The 23689-nt window shown below is 48.8% G+C and overlaps 1 protein-coding gene across 3 annotated transcripts in view; it reads right to left on the bottom strand.

Moving 5' to 3' along the window:
• The window catches only part of OSBP2 (oxysterol binding protein 2), a gene marked incomplete at both ends in the record, with an annotated part of 121309 nt that extends 100782 nt beyond the window's left edge, over positions 1-20527 (bottom strand). Inside the window, 2 exons of one of the 3 annotated variants that reach the window (XM_082007847.1) lie at positions 12500-12577; positions 20253-20527. In XM_082007847.1, coding sequence (XP_081863973.1) covers positions 12500-12577; positions 20253-20527 — 353 coding nt within the window. The remainder of the gene's footprint in view (positions 1-12499; positions 12578-20252) is intronic. The other 2 variants (XM_082007848.1, XM_082007849.1) reach the window with 2 other exon arrangements.
• Positions 20528-23689: the final 3162 nt, after the last annotated feature.

Genomic DNA, 23689 nt, shown 5'->3' with positions numbered 1-23689 from the left:
TAATTGGGCTTATATAGCCAGTGAAATCTCTGCATTCACTTTAAAGTGCCTTTTGTAATTTCTCACACACAAAAACTGGTTATATTTTGAGGCCAAAAGCTCACATGCCTGAAGTCAGGGGATGTAAGCATGGATGCCAAACCTCTTGGGGTTATTACTCTTGCTTGGTTCAAGGAAAAAGGATTTTTATGACAACTCAATTGCAGAACCCAAATGTCCAAGAGAAAGCAGGCGCGTGGCTCGGGAGTTGTTTTCCCAGCTCACGCAGTAAGCAGTATTCACGTTCAGCACATCACAAGCTGGTTCAGCACAGCTCTCACAAACCACAAGCTCCGCGTGACAAACAGCTCAGATATTTCCCCCCCCCTTCCTCTTTTTCCCTTCACCAAAGCTACCAAATCACAAACAAAACCCAAACAAGCGTATGGCCAGTGTTGTACTGAGCTTTCCGCAAAAAGATACGATTTACTTCTATTTAAAGGCAGATTAATCTGCAACCGGCTGCAGTCGGGACGGGCACAGATTAGTAACGATCAGATTTAAGGGAAAAAGCCTGCAATCCAGGCTGCAATCCTCGCTGGCCAGAGGGATGCCCGCAGCTCGAGTGCCCACAGCCTTCGCACATCACGGGACAATTCCCCCCGAGCCATCCAGCAGCTTCCCAAGCCGGCTCCTGGGACAAGCCGCTACCTGCACGTGGGACCCAACACCGACGAGCCTCAGCCAGCGCAGCATGTCATCACCAAGCAAGGATTTAGGGGGGACATTACTGTGAACAGACGGATGCAGAAAGAGACGCAATCTGGATTTCGCACGCCTTTCTCCAGCGCTTTGCCACTTGAGCTTGGCTGCAACACCTGCCCCAGTGCAGGGCAAGCCCTTGCAAGGAAAAGCCCAGAAGACGCTTCTGCTTCACATCATTTACAAATAGACCTTGTCCCTCCACGCTTCATGAAGAGAGGGAAAAAAAAAAAACCCTACAAAGGAGCTCGGGGAAGGTAATTTGTCAGAAACTCTCGCCCGCACCGCTGCAGCAGAACAAGGCCCCTGGCACTGTGCGCCATAAAGGTTTAATGCAAAATCTCACCAGCACGTTCTGCGAACGTTAGCACCTTCAGGTCGGAGGCATCTTCGGTGTAACAGTGAGTCTCTGAAAACTCACTGCTGGAGAAGCATACAGATTTAATAGATGTTCAGGTCAAGAAAACCAACAACGGTTGCCAAGCTGAAACGTCTCTGAAAACACCCAGGCTCCCCTCTGCTGCTTTTCTGAAATAAAAGTGTGGCAGACCTGCTGGCTAGATGGCTGAACAGCACGGCTAGCCCCATTTGGCTTGTCAACAGGCAGTCTCCTCCAAATATATATCACATCAAGCAGGGTGCCCAAGTATAGGGCCTCTCGTTTCCTGAGAAAACAGTGTGTAAAGCCTGCATAAAAACACACACAGACTTCTAAGTGCTTTTACTGCTAACATCAGAACCGCATCCAAATGCGCAGACGTGCTCCAGTTCCCTCGTTCCCCAAAGAGGAGACGTTCTGCTTCTACAGTACTCCCACAAACAAGACTTCCACCCCAAATAAAAGGATACTCTAAAAGCATTCTATCCAGATGCATATTCTTCAGGATTAGCTTTCATAACACATTTATGACTCTCCCATGTGCACAGTGCAGGTTTTCTGCCAGGAAACCTCAGCAGTGGTCAGGAGGCAAAAAAAAAAAAAATAAGCCATCATGCAGATATCAGCAAGCGCAGGATACGGTCTGGCAAAGGGACTTTGTGTTGGGGTTTTTATAAAAAAAAAAAAAGAAAAAAAATTTTAAAAAAGTTACCCGTAAGCATCCATACTCCTCCCACCACATCATGCTATCTCCTCTCCACCTCTGGAGAGGCTGGTGGTGGCCCCAGCTGATAAGGGTTATCAGCCTTGTAAACACAGGCACCCAGAAAGAGTTCTTCAAGCCGCTGGTTTGGGTGAGCAGCTTCACCTGTTCCACAGGGCAAACCAGCACCATGTTCTGTAGGGCAAGAGAAGCTCTCTAGGCTGGCAAAACACCGTACAACCACCTCTTTGCTCCAACACAACGCTGCTGCAGCCTCCCAAAAAGGGCTTTTACTGCCCTCCTTCCAGCAGAAGCAGAATTAAAGACTGCAAAGGAACTCAGTGAAGCAAAGTGTACCTGGCTGAAAAAATATCCTAGTATTTGGCCAGGAGGAAACCCCATAAGAGCATACCAGAGTCCTAAGTGTCCCATTTATGTCCGCCAGCCTGCAGCTGATACAGCAGACGTGACACACAGTTGTCCATCTCGGCCAAGAAATACAAACCACGAGGTCAGCAGCTTTATCACAGCCACTGCTGTACGGCCGGGCAGGGGGAAGGCTGCAGCGAGCTGGGCTCTGCATATGGAGCTGCATTTCCTGCAACAACGCTGCTGACGACTGTAACACCACTAGGCACAACAACAAAAGCTTTGGGGGAAAATAAAGAGTGGTCTTTAGCACCAGGCACACCAGTATCGCCCTCAGCACTCCCTCACCTGTATTCTGAATGCACTGGGTTTCCTCCCATTTAGGCTCTCCTCCGACTAGTTGCCTAGATCACAGAATCGTTAAGGTTGTAAAAGACCATTAAGATCATCAAGTCCAACCATCAACCCAACACCCCCATGCCCACTAAACCACGTCCCGAAGTGCCATCTCTACACATTTTTTTTTAATACTTCCAGTGATGGTGACTCCACGATCGCCCTGGGCAGCCTGTTCCAATGCTTGACCACTCTCTCAGTAAAGAAATTTTTCCTAATATCCAGTCTGAACCTCCCCTGGCACAACTTGAGGCTGTTTCCTCTCATTCTATTGCTACTTACTTGGGAGAAGAGACCAACACCCACCTCACCACAACCCCCTTTCAGGTAGTTGTAGAGAACAATGAGGTCTCTCCTCAACCTCCTCTTCTCCAGACTGAACAACCCCAGTTCCCTCAGCCAACCCTCATAAGACTTGTGCTTCAGACCCCTCACCAGCTTCGTTGCCCTTCTCTGGACACGCTCCAGCACCTCAACGTCCTTCTTGGAGTGAGAGGCCCAAAACTGAACACAGGATTCGAGGTGCGGCCTCACCAGTGCCGAGTACAAGGGCACGATCACTTCCCTACTCCTGCTGGCCACACTATTCCTGATACAGGCCAGGAGGCTGTTGGCCTTCTTGGCCACCTGGGCACACTGCTGGCTCATGTCCAGCCAGCTGTCAACCAGCACCCCCAGGTCCTTTTCTGCTGGGCAGCTCTCCAGCCACTCCTCCCCAAGCCTGTAGCATTGCATGGGGTTGTTGTGGCCGAAGTGCAGGACCTGGCACTTGGCCTTGTTAAACCTCATACAGTTGGCCTCTGCCCATCGATCCAGCCTGTCCAGATCCCTCTGCAGAGCCCTCCTACCCTCCAGCAGATCAACACTCCCACCCAACTTGGTGTCATCTGCAAACTTACTGAGGGAGCACTCGATCCCCTCATCCAGATCATCGACAAAGATATTAAACAAGACCAGCCCCAGAACCAAGCCCTAGGGAACACCGCTTGTGACCGGCCGCCAGCCGGATTTAACGCCATTCACCACGACTCTCTGGGCTCGGCCGTCCAGCCAGTTCTTTACCCGGCGAAGAGTAAACCCGTCTAAGCCACGAGCCACCAGTTTCTCCAGGAGAATGCTGTGGGAGATGCCATCGAAGTCTTTACTGAAGTGCAGGTAGACAACATCCACAGCCTTTCCCTCATCCACTAGGCGGGTCACCTGGTCATAGAAGGAGATCAGGTTGGTCAAGCAGGACCTGCCTTTCATGAACCCATGCTGGCTGGGCCTGACCCCTTGGTTGTCCTGCACATGCCCTGTGAGCTCCCTCAGGATGAACCTGTCCATGATCTTCCCCAGTACCAAGATCAGGCTGACAGGCCTGTAGTTCCCCGGATAAGATGTAGTTCCCAAAGATAAAGCCTCAGTTCAGGGGTACGTTCTGGTAACTACAGACACATGTGAGAAAGTGCCAAACTGCAGCTGCCAGACAGAGCTCACAGTCCAGCAGCAATGCTGGCACACGCTCAGCATTCAAGAGAGCCTGTTATAAACCCTGTTCACCTCTTCTAAAAACGCCAGAGGAAGCACCCCAGTTTACTGTTCTCATTCCCAAACAAAAATGCTGAAGAACCAGAGGGTAAAAAACACACCAAGATTTGCGGCAGTACTGCTGCCAAGTTTATTGCATCAGTTAAAAGTTTATGGAAGGTCTGCTCCAGATCCCGTCATCTCCACAGAAGTTAGTATAAACTAAGACCTGGGCGATGCATTACTTACGTTCCTGGTGGCTCATTTTTAAGCAACAACGAACAACAAATGACCATACACGGGGTTAATTTGACAAATGCTCTTACTGCACAAGAACGCTGAAATAAATGAGAGCAGACGAGAGCCTCAAGCAGTAATTTTTCTTGTTACAGCTTCTGCTTTGAAGTTTCTACTGGCCTTCAGCCCTTGGGAATTGCATTAAATGATCAAAATAAAGATCAGCCATAGTCAGCTTATGTTTATGTTTTCTCACCACCACGTTCAAGAATGTAAGAGCGCACACAGCACAGCACAGTCAACATTAAGACCCAATTTTTATTCCATCCCACCAACATGGCATTATACTTACAATATTCAGATTGGTAAAAATATGCTGTTTTTTCAGACTATAGAGTTTATGGGTATATTTGCTTCGAGCACAAGACTTACCTGGTCTTTCTGAGGTCGAGTGTGGAGAGAAGAGCTTGCTTCCAAGAATTTTGCCATGGCTGCTCTCTTTAGGCAAGTTACTGTCAACATTCACATTTTCATTGCCAAACAAATTTTCTTCAGAGACATTGCATGAATTACGGCCTGTGACCTCAAACATTACTTTAAAGTCATCGCACTTATGACTTTTTGCCAACTTTCAAACAATGCTAAAATTATAGGCAGAATTTCTTTCTGTTTGAAATATTTCTTATGGATAGATATCTACACACGAAGTCCACATGGTTGCACAGACAAATTTCTTCCTGTATTTTAAAGCCTGGGCACAAGACGACAAAGCTAAAACTTCACATTTAAAATCCGATCTGTTGCTTCTCAGCCCTTGAGTGTGACCTCCTCAGTTCAGCAACTGCCCTGCTACAGGCTCATGCACTGCACAGCGAGCAGGCTGGTTTCTATATCCGCGCCCAGCACAGATTTGGAGAGCAGCGCATTCAGTTGCATTTTCTCACCAAACACGACAACCAGCTGCTTCTGCTCAAGGCAAATACTCAATGTCAGTGGACAACAGCAGCCTCTGAAGCCTCCTGCAACCACCCAGAAACTTTATTCCGTGACAAAAAACATGTTCAGCTCTACAATCAGCATACCCTACTTTTGGTAGCAATTACCTCTTCTTCGCAGAGATCAGCGTACACAGCCACCTGCCTTTCAGAACTGATTCACGTCGCTAGGTAGTGGGCATAAAATCGCTACCCAAGTCTGAGCAGAAACAGGGAGGACAAAAATTGAAAGAGATGCTTATGTATACGAGGTACCTCCACAACCTTCATTATCTACAAAACGATCAGATTATCCTTTGAGGATGAGCCCCTGAGGAGCGCAGAGGCTAGCACTCCCCTGAACAGCAATTTTTTCCATAAGATCTGATGAAACAGAGAGGGGAAAACGCAAGCAGGATCTTAAAACATGTCTGCAACGTAAGTGCATGGGACAGATGACAAAATGTAAGAAGGATCTTTCGCATTCCTTATGACACTACCCAAAAAATAAAAAAAAATTGGCGGCTGGCTTTTCAGCCGCTGGAGATGCCAAGAGCTATTTTTAAAACAGAAATCAGGAGTTAACTGGTTACTGGCCTGTGATTCAGACTGGAAGATCTCTTAGATCAAATCCTGTAGATGCCCAAGTGACCTTGGCCAACCACTTCTGGACAGACCTGACACATCTCAGCTGCTTCACCTGCAAGATCGAACACCTAAAGCAAGTCTTTCAGCATTAGTGCCTCGAGATGTCTTCCTGAACAGTTACACCTCCATTACCATCAGCCTACTTAGATGAACACTGCTCATCAGGGTCCACCAAGCCAATCAAGGATGAAGCACAGAAAAAAGTTACAAAGGTTAGAGCAAGGTATTAAATTTAGGGTTTATGTATATATACGCACCGGGTGAGACCGTGCTATTCACCTTCACAAAGTAAATGCCAGAAAGACAGTTGGACTGCTGCTGGCACCAGGGACACCACACTCCCTCTAGCCTGCACACAGGAATATACAACCGTACAAGGCACATATAGGTGCTTTCAGCTATTTATCTTGGGGGTCTGAATCATGCCAATAGTCTGCATTGGGAGCAATGTTTAGGGGCTGTATGTTTCCCACAAAAATCCTATGGATATTGATGGTGGGGTACCAGGAACAGAAGAGTTAAACGTATGGCCAAGAGGGAAGGCAAAGTCAGTGACCTTCACAAGGGACTGCTCTCATGCGCAGACAAGGATGAGTTACAGCTTTAAGTGAATTTCCCAACTGCTCAAACCAGTCTTCCAGTGTTATTTTGGTGTACTGTGTTGCAAGAAAACTGCCATGGCGCAATAAGATGCTTGGAGTTTTTTAATGCAGAAATATTGAGCTGCTTCAGCAGAGTCCGAGACCTGCCCTCTGCTCTCACCAGCTTCATGCTTCTCTGGGTACAGTCAAGCCTAGGTAGTAGTCTCCCAGACAGCACTTCACAGGACACCTTCACACCCTCTCAAGAAGAATTAGCTGCCATCCCACCCCTCTCCTCCACGCAGGCAAGGTTCACATTCACACAAGCAGCATCAGCACTTTATCCAAAGTCACTACCTTTCATTTCGGCAGCCACTTTGGGAAGCCAAGGGACTTCCAAAGAAGCCTGCTGTACACGTACCACGAAGGCAAACGGGCAATTAACGCGCAAAACCACATTTTGCACAAAGAGGCACTTTGCTCAGCCAGGCGACCCACCCCAGCCCACCCAGCTGCTCAGGCTTTTGGGTAGGAGAAGGATTTTGCCAGCAGGTCCCAAAGTCCCACTGCAGGTCCAGGTCTGGTGCTTCATAAAGGGCATTAAAAACCTCCGTCCCTGAGTGCCCGAGAGCTTGTGTCCCGCAGTTCCCATCAAAGGCACAGGGCTGGGAACAGTTTATTTTTAGACCTCAGCCGCAGCAGCATTCATTTCCATAGGAGACGCACCAAACGCTTACCTTCTCTAAACCCCTGCCTCCCCTGCCTCTCGAACAATTTCAAAATTAGACTGCTTGAGACAAAATAGAGAGATTTCTGTTTGCTAATTAGGACAATTTAAGCTGGACGAAGCAAGCAAAGAGCTAACGTACACAGCGGCAACAGCTGGTTACTTTGCCAGTGCAGAAGAAACAAAAGTGAAAAGAGGAAAAGCAGAAAGATATTTGCCATGTGCCTTAACAGCTGTCAGTGTATCAATACACACTCCCCCAGTACAGTACAAGATATAGATAGCTACACCTTTCAAAACAAATATTGACAAGTACAGCTCAGCACCAGAAGGAAAACAGCTCTCAAGCTTTTTCACAGCTTTACATTTTCTCCAGCCAACAGAAGAGAGACGAATTCTGTTGTATAGCTTTAAAGTACAATACATTGAAGACCAAACATTTATACGAAGTGTTAAGGTAGGTCCTATAAAAGAAAGGCCAAACTTGGTCTAAAACCCACCTTCTGCATACACGTGCTACTCCATTTGAGCGAATCCAAGAAGGTGCTGGCAGGACAGTGACCCACATCCCTTGTCTTTCCAGCAGTCATTAGGAAGGACACTGAGCCCCGGGGGTCTCATCCCAGCAGGTTCAGCTGCTGGAAGGTTTCCACCAAAGGAGCCCAAAGCACTGTGGAGTGGGCACGGCAAGTCTCCCCGGGGAGGAGGAAGACCCCAGCTGAGTTGCAGAGGAAAGCAGCCCACTGCTTAGCTGGTTGTCAGAGAATAACTTCACACAGATGAAAAACAAAGCTGTGTTCCTTTCTTCCCAGGATACACCAAAGTGCTTTTATGAGTAAAAACTCATTTTTCTTACCATCTTATCTTCTTCTTACCTTCTCTGCCCATTTTTATTTCTTTATTCGTGTAAAGAGGTGCAGGAAGAAGAGCAGGTTTAAACCTTAAATTTATTTTTTTTACTGAAGGTAAAAAGAAATGCTGTAGGAAAGGCAGGCCACTGTAGGAAACCTTCCCATGGTCCCATACCAACATATTAAGGAGTACACACTAGTGAAAAAGCAGTAGAATCCTCTTTTTCCCAAGTAAATGAGCTAGAGCACATAACACTCATGCTTGCTTAAGACTAAACTAAGCTGTTCAGACTACAACAGTTGCACATGGGAGCAGATTCTTTTTATAGAGATCTGCCGCAACAGAAACATTACTCTTGAGGTTATGTTAGAGACAAAAGGTGCACTGCGCACCAAGCAGCATGATTTGCCTTCACTAATTTCAATCACAGGAGTGCACTGTAACCAGACAGGGCCTTTACACATTTCTGCTAGGTTTACACGCCTCAGACTCTAAACTCGCCCTCAACACACCACACATTACCACCATCTTGTTGCGTTTGTTTTCATCCAGTACAAAGCCAACAAACCTCCTCATATTTTCTCCCATTAGCAACAACAGTAAAAACATTTATAGGGTGAAAGGCAGCTTTTCAACACTGAGCAAAGCCCACTGCCCCAAAGCCCATCACATCTCAACTGGTGGCTCCCACGACAACAGGCTTGGGTCTCGCATTTCGTACTGTTCTCCTTCCATCTGACGAAGATATACTCAGTACGGGGAGCGGGAAAGGCAGTGGTCCCAGACACACACTGCAAGCTAAATATCAGCAATCCACATGCAACTCTCCCATGTCCTCTAAATGCTCCTTGGAAAGCCAAGAGGGTTTTTTGATGCAAGACTTGATGCACTGTGGCTTTTCTTAAAGCAATTCCTGCCAGGAAACCTCTACTGACACGGCAGCAGGAAGGAGGCACGAGCTCACCGAACAATGTGCTCTCCATCAAGCCTTCCGCACATCCGTGCTCTCCATCAAGCCTTCTGCACATCTTGGGCTCCAGCAAGACGATGTGGGACCTGAAGCCACGTACACTCTGCTTGTCAATGCAAGGTATCTATCCCAAGTTTGGGCAGCACAAAAGTCTGACCAACAAAACCTTATCCCATAGCCTTGTCTGGGCAGGGAATAGGTTTAAAAGCATTGCTACTGGCAGTATGTAGTTCACTGTAGCAAACGCCCTGCTGTGGGTTATTAACCCTTGGTTAGTCGTATAGAAAATGAACAGCGCGGGTAAACCAGCAGTTCCATAAATAAACCACAATTTTTAAATTAAAAATACACCTAATGGTTAACAGTGGAGTTTATTTACATGACACATGGGATGAAGGGATTGCTAGATTTAACTTACTTCCTTTAGAAAGCAAATGAAAACCAGCAAAAATATTTAAAGAATGGTGTGTTGAATGACAGACAAAAATATAATTCCCTCCATACTTGTGACGATACCCTGCTTCAGGGTAACACTTGCTGTGATTAGAAGCCAGCTTACTATTGGCATTTAAGCTACTTACTTTACAAATTCTTCCTTCCCAAAACTACCGAAATTGTAAATGTTCATCATGGAACCGCCTTGGACCAAGACCACAACAACACTAAAACCACAACGTGTTAAAGATTATACGGCTCCTACTGCCATTACAATCATCCATCCTTACCCTGTGGAAGCCAGGGCACGGCACAGCAGTCATGTCACATAGGAAAGCTCCACTGCCACGCTCCCAGAGCCTCACTACAAAGGTGTCGCTGCCTCCCTGCAGCATCCATATGGATTTTTCCCTAAAGCTCTCACTGTCCCATCTACACCGACAGCAGAATTTGACTCTCACAATCATTAAGATTGTTACAGGCATTGTGCACTTGGAAATGAAATGTAAAAGTCCTGATGAAGGGAGTCTCGTTCCCACAGCACATGCTTTATGCTGTCTCTAAAGTGGGGGATGACAGGTAATATATTAACCTGTAACGTCCCCAAAATGGAGAATATCGGATATGGGCAGCCAGAGAGATATTTCATTACTACACTGTAAATCTAGCAGCTTAGGGCTGCAGATGTGAAGCAGAATCCAATCCAACCCCATAATTACAGACCTCATCGGTGCTGAGATACAGTGCTGCGTGGTCTAAAGGCACTTAGAAGTGACAATTCAGGGCTTGATGCCTACAGGCTGTAAGAAGGAAAAAACTGGCTTATTACAGGGCAAGGGACGCCTTGCTGGACCTCCGCAAGTCAACTTCCAAATTTAAAACTGAACTTCCAAGGAGATTGCATCCATAGGTTTTCCACTGCAAAGCAGACGTCTTTGCTGCTTTTCCTGTGGTATAGAAGAAAAGGACAGAGAGGAAAGAGGTAGATGCCTCACCCGCGCATACTCAAAGTTTACCTACACAAAAATGCAGGCTCCTCAGAAAACAGTTCAAGGGCAACACCACAGCTGGGACATCCTAGAGACTACACAGGCAAAAGCAAACAGGTAAGAAAACATTAAAACTTCTGTCTTTCAGCTCCTAAGCAAATCCCACTCCTAAAGGAATCAGAAACCCAGCCAGGTCCTTACCTCCCCAAGCATCCCAGAAAAACACTATATTTACTATTTTCATATAAAATAAATATATTTATTAGCTTTAACTAATAAAATTGTGATATACCACTAAAGCACAGTTTAATCGTATCAGAAATTTCAGAAGTGCATTTGTATTGGCTCGCCAATCTTCAAGCTGTCCCAGTGTCAGGCAGAAGTCCTTCCTTCAATTTAGGGGCCAACTCATAACTTTAGAGAATAAAATTGTACTGATTTTTTTTTTTGAAGTAGACACAAGCAGTGCAGGAATTCAGAGCTGGAAGGGCTGGATGAACAATGCCAGCTTTTACAAAGCCAAACTCTCAGTACTACTAAAAAAAACCCAAACTTTAGAACAGGCACAGAGCACACGGTGAGATCGCATTGTTCAAGCTATGCTGAAAGCACCAGTGTCCCAATTCCTCACCAAAGTGGCTTTTCAGATTTCTAAGTGGATCCTGCTCACTTCCGAACACGAGGCACAGAAGAGCCCCAAACCGCAGGGGACATACCCTGCAGTCCGTCCCTTCCCATCTCCCCTGGTCGTGGCGTGACTCTCACCCGTGGGGCAAGTGGAGCAGGTACAATGCCAAGGACCAGAACGATGCAGTAAACCACCGATTATCTGGAGTAAACCACCCCCAATGGTCTGCAAGCCCGGGTCAGCTCTCCTCACTTCACATTTGGAGACGTCCCCACGCAGCTCTTTCCATCAGGTGCTCTGCCAACGCAGCTCTCCTGCCCTCCGCGATAACGCTGCCTGTCCCCAAATCTCATACTGGAACATGAATCGGGGGAAAAAAAGACAGTAAATGAGGGTCCTGCGCTGTGAACTCCCTGTAGCAGGAACGTGGGGTGCCATGGAAGTGCGGGAGTCTATGAAACACCTGAAGGGTCCAGGCACAGGAATCAGCAGTGCTTCCCCAGCACTGCCAGGGCAAGCCACAGACGTGACGTGGCTATTCTTCATCCTCCACCAGTATCCAGAGAGCTGAAGGCAAACTTACCAAGTTTTAAGCATCAGAAACCAAATAATGACAGAAATGGTACATTAACTGAGCCTGGAAGGCACCTCTGGAGGCCTCAAGTCCAGTCTCCTGCTCTGAGCAGAAGCAACCAGACCAAGCAGCTCGGGACCATGCGTGCTCAATACAAATCATACAGGATTAAGATGATTGTCACCTTTTGTACCATTGCAAAATGACTTTTGGTTTGAGTACTCTCTTCCCTCCTGCTTATAAAAATTACATCCCAGGAGAGATTCAAAGCTGGGGAGCCTGTAGCCGATCTCTCACCAACACAGACCACAGAGAGAGACACAACTGACAAGGAAAGGGAAAATGGCTTGGATAAAATAAAGCCATGTATTAGTTTCACCTCACCACGCGCTATAAAACTGTACTAGTTTTTGCTCCACAGGCTCTGCTGGGGAACACCCCACTGGTCACTCGGGAATAATAAACAGCAGATAAACAGCATCCAGCATCAGAGTAACACACACACTTGGAAACAGCAAAGCTCGAAGGTCTTGCTCTTTCAAAAATAAAGGATATATATATACACTTCTGAAGTACACAGCCCCCACAGCTAGCCATGCAGCACCACCTGAGCACTCGTGCCCCAATGCACCCACCACATTTTTAAGACAGAAAGGTTCTCATTTCATCAGGTACTCCCCACTCATGCACAGTCCATCTGTAGATAAGGGGTATGTCTCTGTTCTACTGGCATGAGCACATCTCAGTCAGCCGTGGCCATTCTGTAGCCAAATACACCCAAACTCACCCCGTCTTCCAAACTGGGACTGGTGTATTTTTCACACGTTTCCAGGAAGAGCCATCACTCCTGACAGTTGCAGAAGACCTGAAAAAAAAAGTTTGTGGAACCATCCCTGTGCATTTCACAGGAAAAAAAAGAAACCTCAAAAATCACGAAGATTCACAGAACTGGCAAATTAGTTGCCATGGATATTTTCTGCTGTGACAAATACTCGAATCCCATGTTCGGCTGAGTGATGGGCACAAAGCACCGAGGTAGCTGGGAAGCACCCAGCACCACACTTCTGAAAACGCGGCTGCACTTTACAGCACGTCGTCAGCGAACGCAGTAGGGAGCGTCCCTGAAGAAAGGAAGCAAGCAGCACAAACGCACGCCCCAGCAGCAGGTCAGCCGTCTTCCCAAAGGAGTTTGCTACCCATCCAGGGTTACTACTGCAAGCCCCTGTTATCACATCTGACAGCTATGCCATGGGAAGAAGAAATTTGCTGTTCTTTAAAAGACCACTCAGCTGCAGTGTTTAGGTATCCTTACCAATCACTAAGCCTCAGGTAAGAAGGTCTTATGCATATAGTGGCAAGCAGTAGGTGCAAAGGACAACATTTTCCTGCTCTGCTCCTTATGAAGTACTTAGCAGAAACTTGCTCTAGCTATTAATAACAGATTAAGAACCACTGCTTTGTGTTAAAGAAGGAAAAAAGAAAGGCACAGACTCCCACTGCACCATATTTATCTTCACGCACATTGCAGAAGCTGCTTTAAACTGCTGCGTGTGCCCTCTTCATCTAAAAAAATTTGAAGAATTAAGATTATTTTTAGAGAATAAAGGACTGCCCCCTGAGTCACTGTAGGGACATCCACCTATCCAGTCATGATTTCAAAGCAGAAATATCCCTGAAGAATTAGATAAAAGATCAAAAAAAGAAGGAAAAACAGGAAAGTTGATAGAAACACAGTTCAGCCTACATCAGTGTGAAAGGAAGGACTGCTGGATGCAGTGCAAACACGCGCAACAACTTGCTTCTAACACACACGCAAGCCAGTCAATAATACTGCTTGCGCTGCAAAAATGTCATCACTGCCCATGTAAGCACTGTGAACCGCACGACGTAACTTGCAAGCAGCATCAAACCCAGCAGTTCAGCAATGTCTTACAGTTATGAGCAACATCAGCTGGTGACAGTGGGAGGCCGGGATGGCAGCAAGCAACAAGCCGTGTTTCAAAACAGTATTCCCGGGAGCCCGTGCTTGCAAAGGTGAAGTGAAGCGTCTAAGCACCTGGAACGGGACCAAGGAGGAGATTTGTTCTGCTTTTATCACAGGGCTGCCACTGCCAATCGAATCATGTCACTGGCCCTAGTACCATGCTTTCAATTTACGTTTTTAATTCTGAAGTTGATTCATACACAGCCTGAAGGCTCAGCACTGGCATTCTCGCACACATGCCCGCGTGAGTCAGCAATCGCTGACCCAACAGCAACAAGCACATCCAGCTTTGTTACCCTCCGGCTTTAACTCCAGCCTGCAGTCGTCAGAGAAATATTAAGTAATTAATTATTAAACAAGATTTTTGATCAAAATCAAATAGAGATTGATATAAAATGTAGAAAGATCCCTGCCAAGGTGCCATAGGAACAATTACAATAATTGAACAGCATAATGAGGACATGAAGGGAAATTTAACACCTCCAGTTAGCTCAGGTTTTGAAGCACTACCCTATTTAGGGGACAGATCTCCAGGATGTTAGAGCACAGTGAGCTGCCTGCCCTCCAGATAGCAGGCTGGGACAACTCACATTTCAGGGTGATGACCGGAGTTTTGGCCATCAGCACAACATCTGAAGAGACCTACAAGAAGCAAAGGGCTCTGATATCACTGCACACTTAAGTTACCTAAAACTACCTAAGTTACCTAGCTACAATGCAATTTATACATAAGCACAAAACAGTACAGAACAGAAGCTCAACAGTCTGACTTCCCACAACATAAAAATCAACCTACAGATAACAAAAGTCCAAGTCATTCAGAAGCAAGTTACAGTGCTCTAGACACTGCAGGTTGCATGGATTGCAGACTCCTCTTCGGAAGGGAATCAGGTAGGTTAAAAGTGATACTGCCAGGAAAACCACAGCCGGTTTCTCGCATTACTTCTGACAAGGAAGTTCACCTCCGTCACCACTGACCCATTGCGAGTACAGAGGATGACAGACCATGCAAGCACAAATTTAAATCTGTAATCGGAGCAAGCGAAGTCAAACTGAATACATATTACCCTGGAAAAAGACAGGCATAGGAGCTACAGCCAAAAGGCAGGCGATGCCAGTCACTTCTGCGCGCCTGGACCAGAAGAGACAGCCATACAGCTCCCCGAGCGTGCCCAGCAGCACGCGCAGAGGAAGACCAACACAAAGGCTGACGACAATTGCTCCCAGGTGAGCATAGCCACTGCTGCCACACAGCAGCAGCCGGCCACGCAAACCCCCGGCCGCAACAGGCAGAGGTGAGCAGCAGCTACCAGCAGCGTGTGGGAGAAACGCAGGACTGGAGCAGTGACCTTCCCCTGCCCTTGCAGAGGACAACGGAGGAAGCCTACAGCGAAGGCGTAACAACACCTACGTGTTCTCCAGCAACAAAAGCTGGAACAACTGAGACCAAAAAAGTAAGGCATCTTACTCTCCCATAAGCAACCAAGCAGCTGAGCCCATAAATATGCTTCGTACCTGCAAACAGCTCCAGGAACTGAAATTGCAGTGTGACACTACCACACCCCCCATGCAATCAGCCTTGAGACAGCAATACAGGCAGCAGTCATTCGGCACAAAGCCAGAATGCATTGCCCCTCTCAAAACTTAGTTCTGCACAAGACAAACCAGTTATTTCTGCTACAACGTGATCAAAGGAAGCATTTGGGCCAGCATATTCAATTTAAGATTATATGGGTAGAAATAAAGCAACAAGATAGTTCATAGCTCTTGTTGGTTTTTTGCAACCAGCAAACAGAACTGGGCAGAATATTACAACTGAAGGAACAGATATAAAAATCCTCATACAGCACTAATAATCAGGCCACGATGAAAACACCCTTCAGGACTAAGATGTGTGTCTCACACTCTCCTGCAGCGTCAGCAGCAGTTGCTGTTTGGAATCAAGTCAGCCTGACTCCCCACCGCAGCACTAAAATGGGAGCGGAGCAATCAAGCCTGCAACAAGCAGCCCAGCAAAGAGCATGTGAGATGATCGCGCCACGGCGGCACTCGAGCGCTGCTCTGACGTGCCGTGCCCCCATGGAGCCGCACAAGCGCCGTGTCCCTGGTTACAAAAGCACAGAAGATGAGTTTCCTCAAAAAACGGGCTAATGACAAACAATGAGCAACAGCAAAGCACCATATGGATAAAGCAAGTACCGTGTGAAAACAAGATGACTGGGAACAAGCATTATTAAAACGCTGTTTAAAAACAAGGCGCTCAAAGTCACCATGCGGTTAAAGGGCTGTCTCTGAAACCCAAGAATGAACCCCCAAGGTTGACAGTCAGTCAAGGACATTCAGCTACTTCTATGACTGCAGAGAGACAAGCTGTTGTAAAAATCATTCTAGGAGCGTGTACCTCTCTCCTCATGCACGAACTAAATATAAGGAAACATTTCCCCCGCCCCCCGAGAATGGTCCAACAATGGAAGAGGGGCTAGGAGAGGCTGTGTAATCTCATACTTGGGAGACATTCAAACCTCAGCAGCTCAAGACCTTGAGCAACCTCATCGGGTGGCCCCACGTTGAGCGGGGGTCAGTCCAGAGGCTCACAGAGGTCTTTTCTGGAAATCCTCAATTCCTCCATGACTCTCATATCAGCAGTGGCTTTCAAGCTCCTGCCTTGCACTCACCACCTCAGCCTTCAGTTGAAGTCTCCGTACAAGAAGCAGGAATAAAACCCTCCCAGTTGTACTCAAGACCTTACAATGCTAACCAGGAGTTAACCGCTGGATAAACAAAGCTAGTGAAGAATCCTGCCCTGGGAAACAGCTTTTCCAGGGAACTGGGCTGCCCATCCCCTCCACCTTAGCAGGATAACAAAGACAAGGCAGCTAAACTGCCCCAGGCACCCTACATTCCTCTAAGAGGAGACCCAGCAAGAGCAGCCAGGGCTGCTTTCTGGTGAGAAGCCTTTCACATCACAACAATGACCAAATCGCATACAGCATGAAATGTTTTTTCCTTCTCCATTTGGCACTGCTTTAGCTATAACATCCTGTGATTGCAGAAAGTACTGCTGAAGGCTCTTCAGACACCTAACCCACAAATAACAGGCTACACACCAAACCCACAGAGGGGACAACATGAAACTCAAGCTCTTGGAAATAGGAGAAAGCTGCTTGGAGAACACAACACTCGTCTGGAGCATCAATCACAAGAACCAATGCCAATTTTTGATGAATTGATACTTACCTAAAGATCCTCTCTAATCTCCTTGAAAACTCTTATCTGTTCAAGATGATTAGATTCTCCTGTACAGACACACTAATTATAGATAATGATAAATCTATAGGTGGCAGCCTGCCAGAGCAGTTTAGAAAAAGTTTTGATCATTAGTGAGTCAAGTAGACTAGTTGTGCTATGCTTAAGCTGCCTTTGACCACAGGCATCACCTTTGCGCTGTAGATTTCCAAGTCAGCCACAAAACTTACCCAAAAAACAACCTAAGAGGGACAATCCAGGGCAATTAAAACGGTCCAACTATCTTGCTGTGCAACTCCTGGAAGTTCCTAAATCCACACACCTCACTCCAGAGGAGGGTACAGCAGAGGAAATCTTCAAGAATTACTCCGCTGTTATCATTTTCCACCAGTTCAGAGTAGGGAATATGAAGCAAAAGCACACGTCCTGCGGCGAAGCTTCGCTGGTAGTAAGACTTGATTTCACAAAGATACAGGGACCTTTAAATACTCCATTTGGAAAGAACACTCTAATTAGAAGCTTTAATTCAGCAAACTGTCTCTCTGAAAGCAACGAGGCGGAAAACTGGCGTTGCACCTGGCTGCCCAAGAAAACCCCACCAAGCTGCTCCTGCCGGATGGCACTGCGCCCACCCACGCACTATTACAATGGGAGCTCCCAAGAGGCCACAAAAGATTTTTAAGAGCTCAACTCTACAAACCAAAGAACCTATCAGGAATCACCACCCGGCAACATGACAGCCTTGTTTTTTGGTTTTTTTCTTAAAAAAGTAATTTAAACAGCAAGCAGCAGGAAATTCAAATGAAGCTTCAATCTGGAACTAAACCAATAGACACAAGGAGGCCACAAGGAGGGCATCACAGCGCAGTTTTTCCAATTAAGACGACGTTTAGCGCACAAGCAAATGAAATTTCTATCAAGCTAGTCCTGAACCGTCAGCAGCTAAGCCATCCAGGTTGTGCATCAGGGCAACCACCCTCCAAACAAAGGCATCAAAAAGCCACAGAGACAAGAATCACACAGCGATCCACCTGCAAGGGCATGATTTAACCTGCAAAGCCTTTAGAAAGCAGAAAAAGAAAATCCTGGCATGCACCTTCAGAGCTGGGATAAGCACAAAGACCCAGCAGAAAGTGAGACACATGGCTCACAATAGCAAGAGACCTTTATAGCCGTTATTTCCTGAATTCCCTGAAAAAGTGTCAAACAAGCATCAGTCCACATGTTGCCCAGCAGTCTGCTCACATAGGAGAGGTCAAGGAAAACACACAGCCTGATACCTGCAGCTCCCTTGCTCCCACCAGCTAGCTAGAAGTCGTATCAAAATAAAAATGCCAGTTTACCCCAGATTGTCTCACAGGAGCACTCTGCGATCAGCAATTCGAGCTGACACTCGATGGGTTGGCATGGCCACTATTTAAGAGCATTGGTTTTGGAGAGTATCATGGAGGCTTTTTTCCATTTAAGAAAAACTTCGTCACGTGTTCTGTACTGTATTTTGGTTCTCCTGACTCACAACCAAATTAACTCAGTTCTCATCAAGCCCAACAATGAAAAGGCGGCACAAAAAACTTCAGCATTACTTTTCCCAAGCAGCTGCTGCAAGTCTGCCACTGGCTGAAAGCTCCACAAAGCAATGCAGTTTCAAGTCCTTCACATGCTGCTCAAAATAATTTCCTTTTTGTTTGTTGTTTCAGCTTAAAACAGATCAAATTGTCTTAAAATAAACCCAGTTGTTCCAACCTACAATAACTGTTGAACAAAACTACTTGTTTGCTCATGACAGACTTGGCATCAATACAGAAAAAAAAAATATCCTGACATGGTTACAAGTGGAGCATTAAAGTTTTCAAGCCACGTAGCTCTGCTGGTCCAGAACTGGATGAGGGTTAAAGAGCATAAGCATACCAGAAAGGATTACAAGTAAATTAGCGGAATTACTGAGAGGTAACTACATTCTTGTGGGGGTGTTTTTTACGGAGCATTTTTGTTCGGCTTGAGTTTGGGGGTTTTGCGGGGTTAAACAACTCCCAAGTAGACAATCACACCATTGAACTTCTGACCTGCTACCTGCTGCAACTAGGGCCCAGATCTCTCTTTAGAGTTTATATGAACACCGGGCAGTGCGCTGAAGCTCGGGGATCTGCCTCAGGCTATGTGTCATCAGCTGTAGCAGAGAGGAAACCAGAAGATGAACTTTGTGTCAGGAGGAAAAACAGACTTTTGCGTAGCCTTTACAGAGAAGTCCTCGCTCGCAGGGTTTGGTACGTTAAAGACGTATCATTTTATAAAGCTCTAACCATCTTTAGTATCTGTGATTGTTTCCACGTTCTGAAATACAGCCAACATACACTCCACAACACCGACAGTGACAGAACACTTGTCTTCCAAATGACAAAAACAAACATGTTCCTTCCTAAAGGATAAAAACACCAAAATCCGACGACACCCATATGTTTACATTCTTACCACTCAACCGATACAAGAAACACGAGAACTTACTAAGATGACATCACTTTGGATCAAGCACTGCAATCACCAGCCCCTGTGTCCGATATCACTAAAACTACAGCCCGCCTGTACAAAAACCATCACGTTAGAGAGCAAAGCAAGCGAGGCACGACTTTTGAGTCACCACTAAGTGCTATAACTTCCTTCCTTCCTCCAATAAGGCAGCCTCCTGCCTCGGCTGCATCCCCGAGGCCAAGATCCCAGGCCGTCCTTTCCCCTCGGACGCAGCCGCCGCAGCACTCGCTTGTCCACGCACGGCTACGGAGGAGATTTTCAGGCTGCCCAGCGAAAAAAAAGCAGCAGAAACAGGTTACAAAAGCAAATCAATTTTAGGCGAAAAAAAGGGGTTTCTGGGTTTGGAGGTTTTTTGTTAGAAGGTTTATGATTCTGGCTTTAAGAGTGGCGGCAGCGGCAGCTGCTGCAGGAGGCGGCGGAGAGACGGGAGATAGGGGCGGCCGATCCCCGCGCCCCGGCGGGCCCGCGCCCAGCCCCGCACCCCGCCGGCTCCTCGCCGGGGCACTGAGATCAAAACCCGAGTTGTGCTTTAAAAACGGGGAAAAACAAAAACCAAACAACCAGACTCAGTAAAACGAAGCGATTTTCGTTCTGCCGAAGCGCAGACCCCGCGCCGCGCTCCCCGTCGGGCGGCCGCGCCTCGTCCCCCGCCACGGGAGGCACCCGCCCGACCCCGGTGGCGGCACCGCAAGCGGGTACCGGGCACCCAGAGGACACCGCGCCCTGCGGCAGGCCCGGGCCGAGCGGCCACCGGTACCGGCCCGTTCCCCACCGCCTCCGGTACCTGTAGTAGCTGAGGAGCCCGTTGCTGAGCACGAACCAGCGGCGCTGGTAGCCCTTCAGGTAGTTGGTCCACTTGAAGAGCCAGCCCTTGTAGGTGTCGGAGCCCGGGGCGGCGGGCAGCCCCCCCGCCGGTCCCCCGCCGCCCCGACCCCCCGGCTCCGTGCTCATGGCCGGCAGCTCCTGGCAGGCCAAGCAGGGAACAGCACCGAGGAGAGAGACCAGCCCGCGGGTGCTGCTGCTGTTGCCGCCGCCGCACAGCGCGGCCGCCTTCCCCATAGACCCCCGCGACGCGGCCCGGCCCGACGGCTCCGCTCCCGCCGCTCCGCTCCGCCAGGCACCGGCGCGGGGGCGGCGCCGCGCCCACGTGATGCGCGGGAGGGGGAGGCACGTGAGGCGGTGGCGCGGCGCGGGCGCCCCCTAGCGGCGGGGCGGGAAGAACCCGCCTTCCCCTCCCCCCCCCGCCATTTTGGCCCCCGCCGCCATTTCGCAGCCCCGCCGAGAAGGGGGGTATCGTGGCTTGACCTCGCCGACACCTCCTTTACAGTCAGGCTGCGAGGGCGAACGAGTGGTTAGTGCCTCGGCAGAGTGTCAAGGGAGGCTCCAGAGAGCGAGGGGGTTTGATGTGGCCCAGCCCCAGGCTGGACCCCAGAGCCACAGCCTGAGGAGCCCCGCAACCTGCCACAGTTGTGCCGTTGCTCCAACACCCCTCTCTAAAACCACTGGAAAACACCACTCAATGCTCTTTTAGGAAGAGGATGACCTGGGGAAGAATACGAAGCAGCAAACAAACACGGAAGCCTATGAGATGGCTACATGAGCGTGTGTGGGGCAGAGGGGCCAGCACGAGGGGCAGCAGTGCCGGGCCAGGGAGAAGGTGCTGTCAGAGCTCACACAAAAACCCTCCTTGGTGCCGTTTGCCCAGGAGGGAGGAAAAGCCCCGTCCCGCTCGCCTGCTCCCCCCCACCAGCCCACGGTCCTGGTTTTCATGACGTGGGTCATGCCTGAGGAGTCCCCCTCCACAGTGAACCCAGCGAAGCACCATGGGGACCTGTGGCAGATGCTGCCCTGGCCAGCACCCACCGAGGCCCCCTCCCTTCGCACCCCTGCTCTGCCAGCCCCGGGCGATCGCCTTTCTCCAATCTCTCTAATCTGCTCTGATCCCCCCTGATCGCATTACTGCTCGCCCATCACCTGCGCGTGCACCACTGCCTGCTCTCTCGTGGCAGCCCTGCCCACACAGGCAGCCCGAACTGGGAGCTCCTGCCAGCCTTGCCGGGGTCCTGCAGGGGCCTTGCAGGCTGTGGCACAGACCATGAACATGACCCTGGGACTGGACATCTCTCTCTTGTGTGACAGCTGGGCCATGGACCCGCTGCAGGGCAGGGAGGCTGTGCTGCTGCACTGGGAGGGGGAGCGGGTGGGGTGGGACAAGGCCCACGGGGAACCTCACAGAACTTAGGGGCTTCCTGCAGGCTGGCAGCAAGTGGCAAATAAAGGTCTCATGAGCAAGCGCCATCAGCACTGAGTGGCCAGTTTGAGGCTGAGCAGTGAGATGCAGGGCTGGGGCCAGTCACAGGATGAGCAGCAACAGGCTGAGGTGTGGGTAAAGGGGCTCCCCCAGCCTTGGAAGCATCTCCAATGGACATGCTTGGCTCCAAGCCTGAGGATTTGGGCTTGGAAAGAAAGATGTAGGCAAACTCCACCCACTGTTCTGGACAGAGCTTCTGCCCCCCTGAAGCTAGTTGAGCATTTCCTCCCATTTGAAAGAGACGCCCTGCCACCAGCACCTCTGGCACTAGCAGGCACTGGGGCAGCTCATAAGGGCAAGTCCTATGTCTGGAAACAGGCTGAGAGTACTCTGGACTCCAAAGGCTGGCATACTCCCATCAGAAGGTGTTCTCAGTCTGTCACCCAGCTGAAAGCCTCTCCAGATAGGCTTTGACACCTGAAGGCAACATCTGGAGGTGTTAGACAACTCTGAGACAGAAGGGTATCAAGATCAGTGTCCAACAGTCCCTGCAACACCCCAACATCCTCTAACCTAAAAGCATGTCCAGACCTTCTTTTGCCAGGAACTCAAGGGCTGTGGGTGTTTTTGAACTGAGGCCTCCCTAGAGATGAAACATGTCGTGATGTAAATACACCCCAAACTACCCGCATGGTACCAACATCTGAAAGTCTCCACGGATCCTGGCATCCCTCGTGGCTGCAAACAAAGGAAGAAACCTCCTCCAGCCATGTCTGAGAAAGAAGGAACTCACCTGATCCTGCCTGTGATTCTAGCACATGCTTGGGATCGGGCCCTGCCGAAGATTGGGCACAGGATGGCAAAATTCTGTGACTCGTACTGATCATGTTACGGACACCTCACTCTGCCCCTGTGACTTTTAACCAAATAAAGAGTCAAGGACAAATCTGTCAGGGCCTTATATTTGGCACTTGGGGCGCTGCTGTGGAATCTCCCCCTCATAGCAAGCTCAGCCCTTGAACATCTCCAGTCACTCTTTGTCCTTAGCAAAATGGCCCCCTCTCCGCTTTGGTTTGCATTAGGCGGTAAAAAGCATCTCAGCCCTTTTGCTATAGGTATCCATTTATGAACAGAGGTAGGGGGGTGGGTGAGGACTGGGGCCTGGTGGCTCTTGGGGCTTTGCAGCCAGCATCGCTGCCCTCTCCTGGGAAGAGAGGCTGCAAGGAAGGGCCACTGAAGGCGGGAGTGAAGAAACGTCACTGGGAATCTGGATCCAAAGTGCTCTTTGCTCCCAGCCTTGTTAAAGGCAAAGAATATGTGAGAGGACCTGCCAGGGCCTTTATGGTAACACGAACAGCCTGGTTCCCCAATAAAATGAAGCAAGTAAGACATAGCACTCAGTGTGTGACTGTATCCACACCCAATTTCAGGCCTAGCAGGCAGAGGAGTAAAGAGCTCTGTGGTATGAAGTTGCTACATGGCTACTGAAAATGGGAGGCCAAGGGAGGAAGTAAAAGCACTTGACTTAGGCCCCTGTGAAAGGGAAAGGCTGCAGCATGCTCTCGGGGCATCAGACACTGGAGAATCCAGAGGAAAGCATGCTGTCAAAACAGGGATCTGCATTAAACAGGGCACAGCTTGCTGCTTGCCTTAGGCAGCGACTCGTAGGATTGGGAGCAGGGCATGAGCTGGGCTGTGGCTGCAGCCCACCCTTCAGATGGCCCCTGCCAAAAACTTCAAACTGCCAGGGTGATGCTGAGTCAGGACTTGTGTCCCTTCTCTCACTGATAAGCGATGGTGCTGCAGCTTCCTCCTGTAGAAAGGGACAGGATCTCTCAAATCCACATGAGGAGAAACCCTCTCAGATGAAAGGCCTTATCCTGCCCCTAGGCATTTATTTTATTGCCACCTTCAGTAAGAACAGAATGGAGCCCTGACACATAAGCAAGGTATGGGCAAGGAGGCTAAAG

This window comes from Phaethon aethereus, assembly GCF_964289735.1.
Source record: "Phaethon aethereus genome assembly, chromosome: 17".
Lineage (NCBI taxonomy): Eukaryota > Metazoa > Chordata > Aves > Phaethontiformes > Phaethontidae > Phaethon > Phaethon aethereus.
Note: the sequence above shows the minus strand (reverse complement) of the source record. Positions and strands in the feature narration are given on the sequence as shown.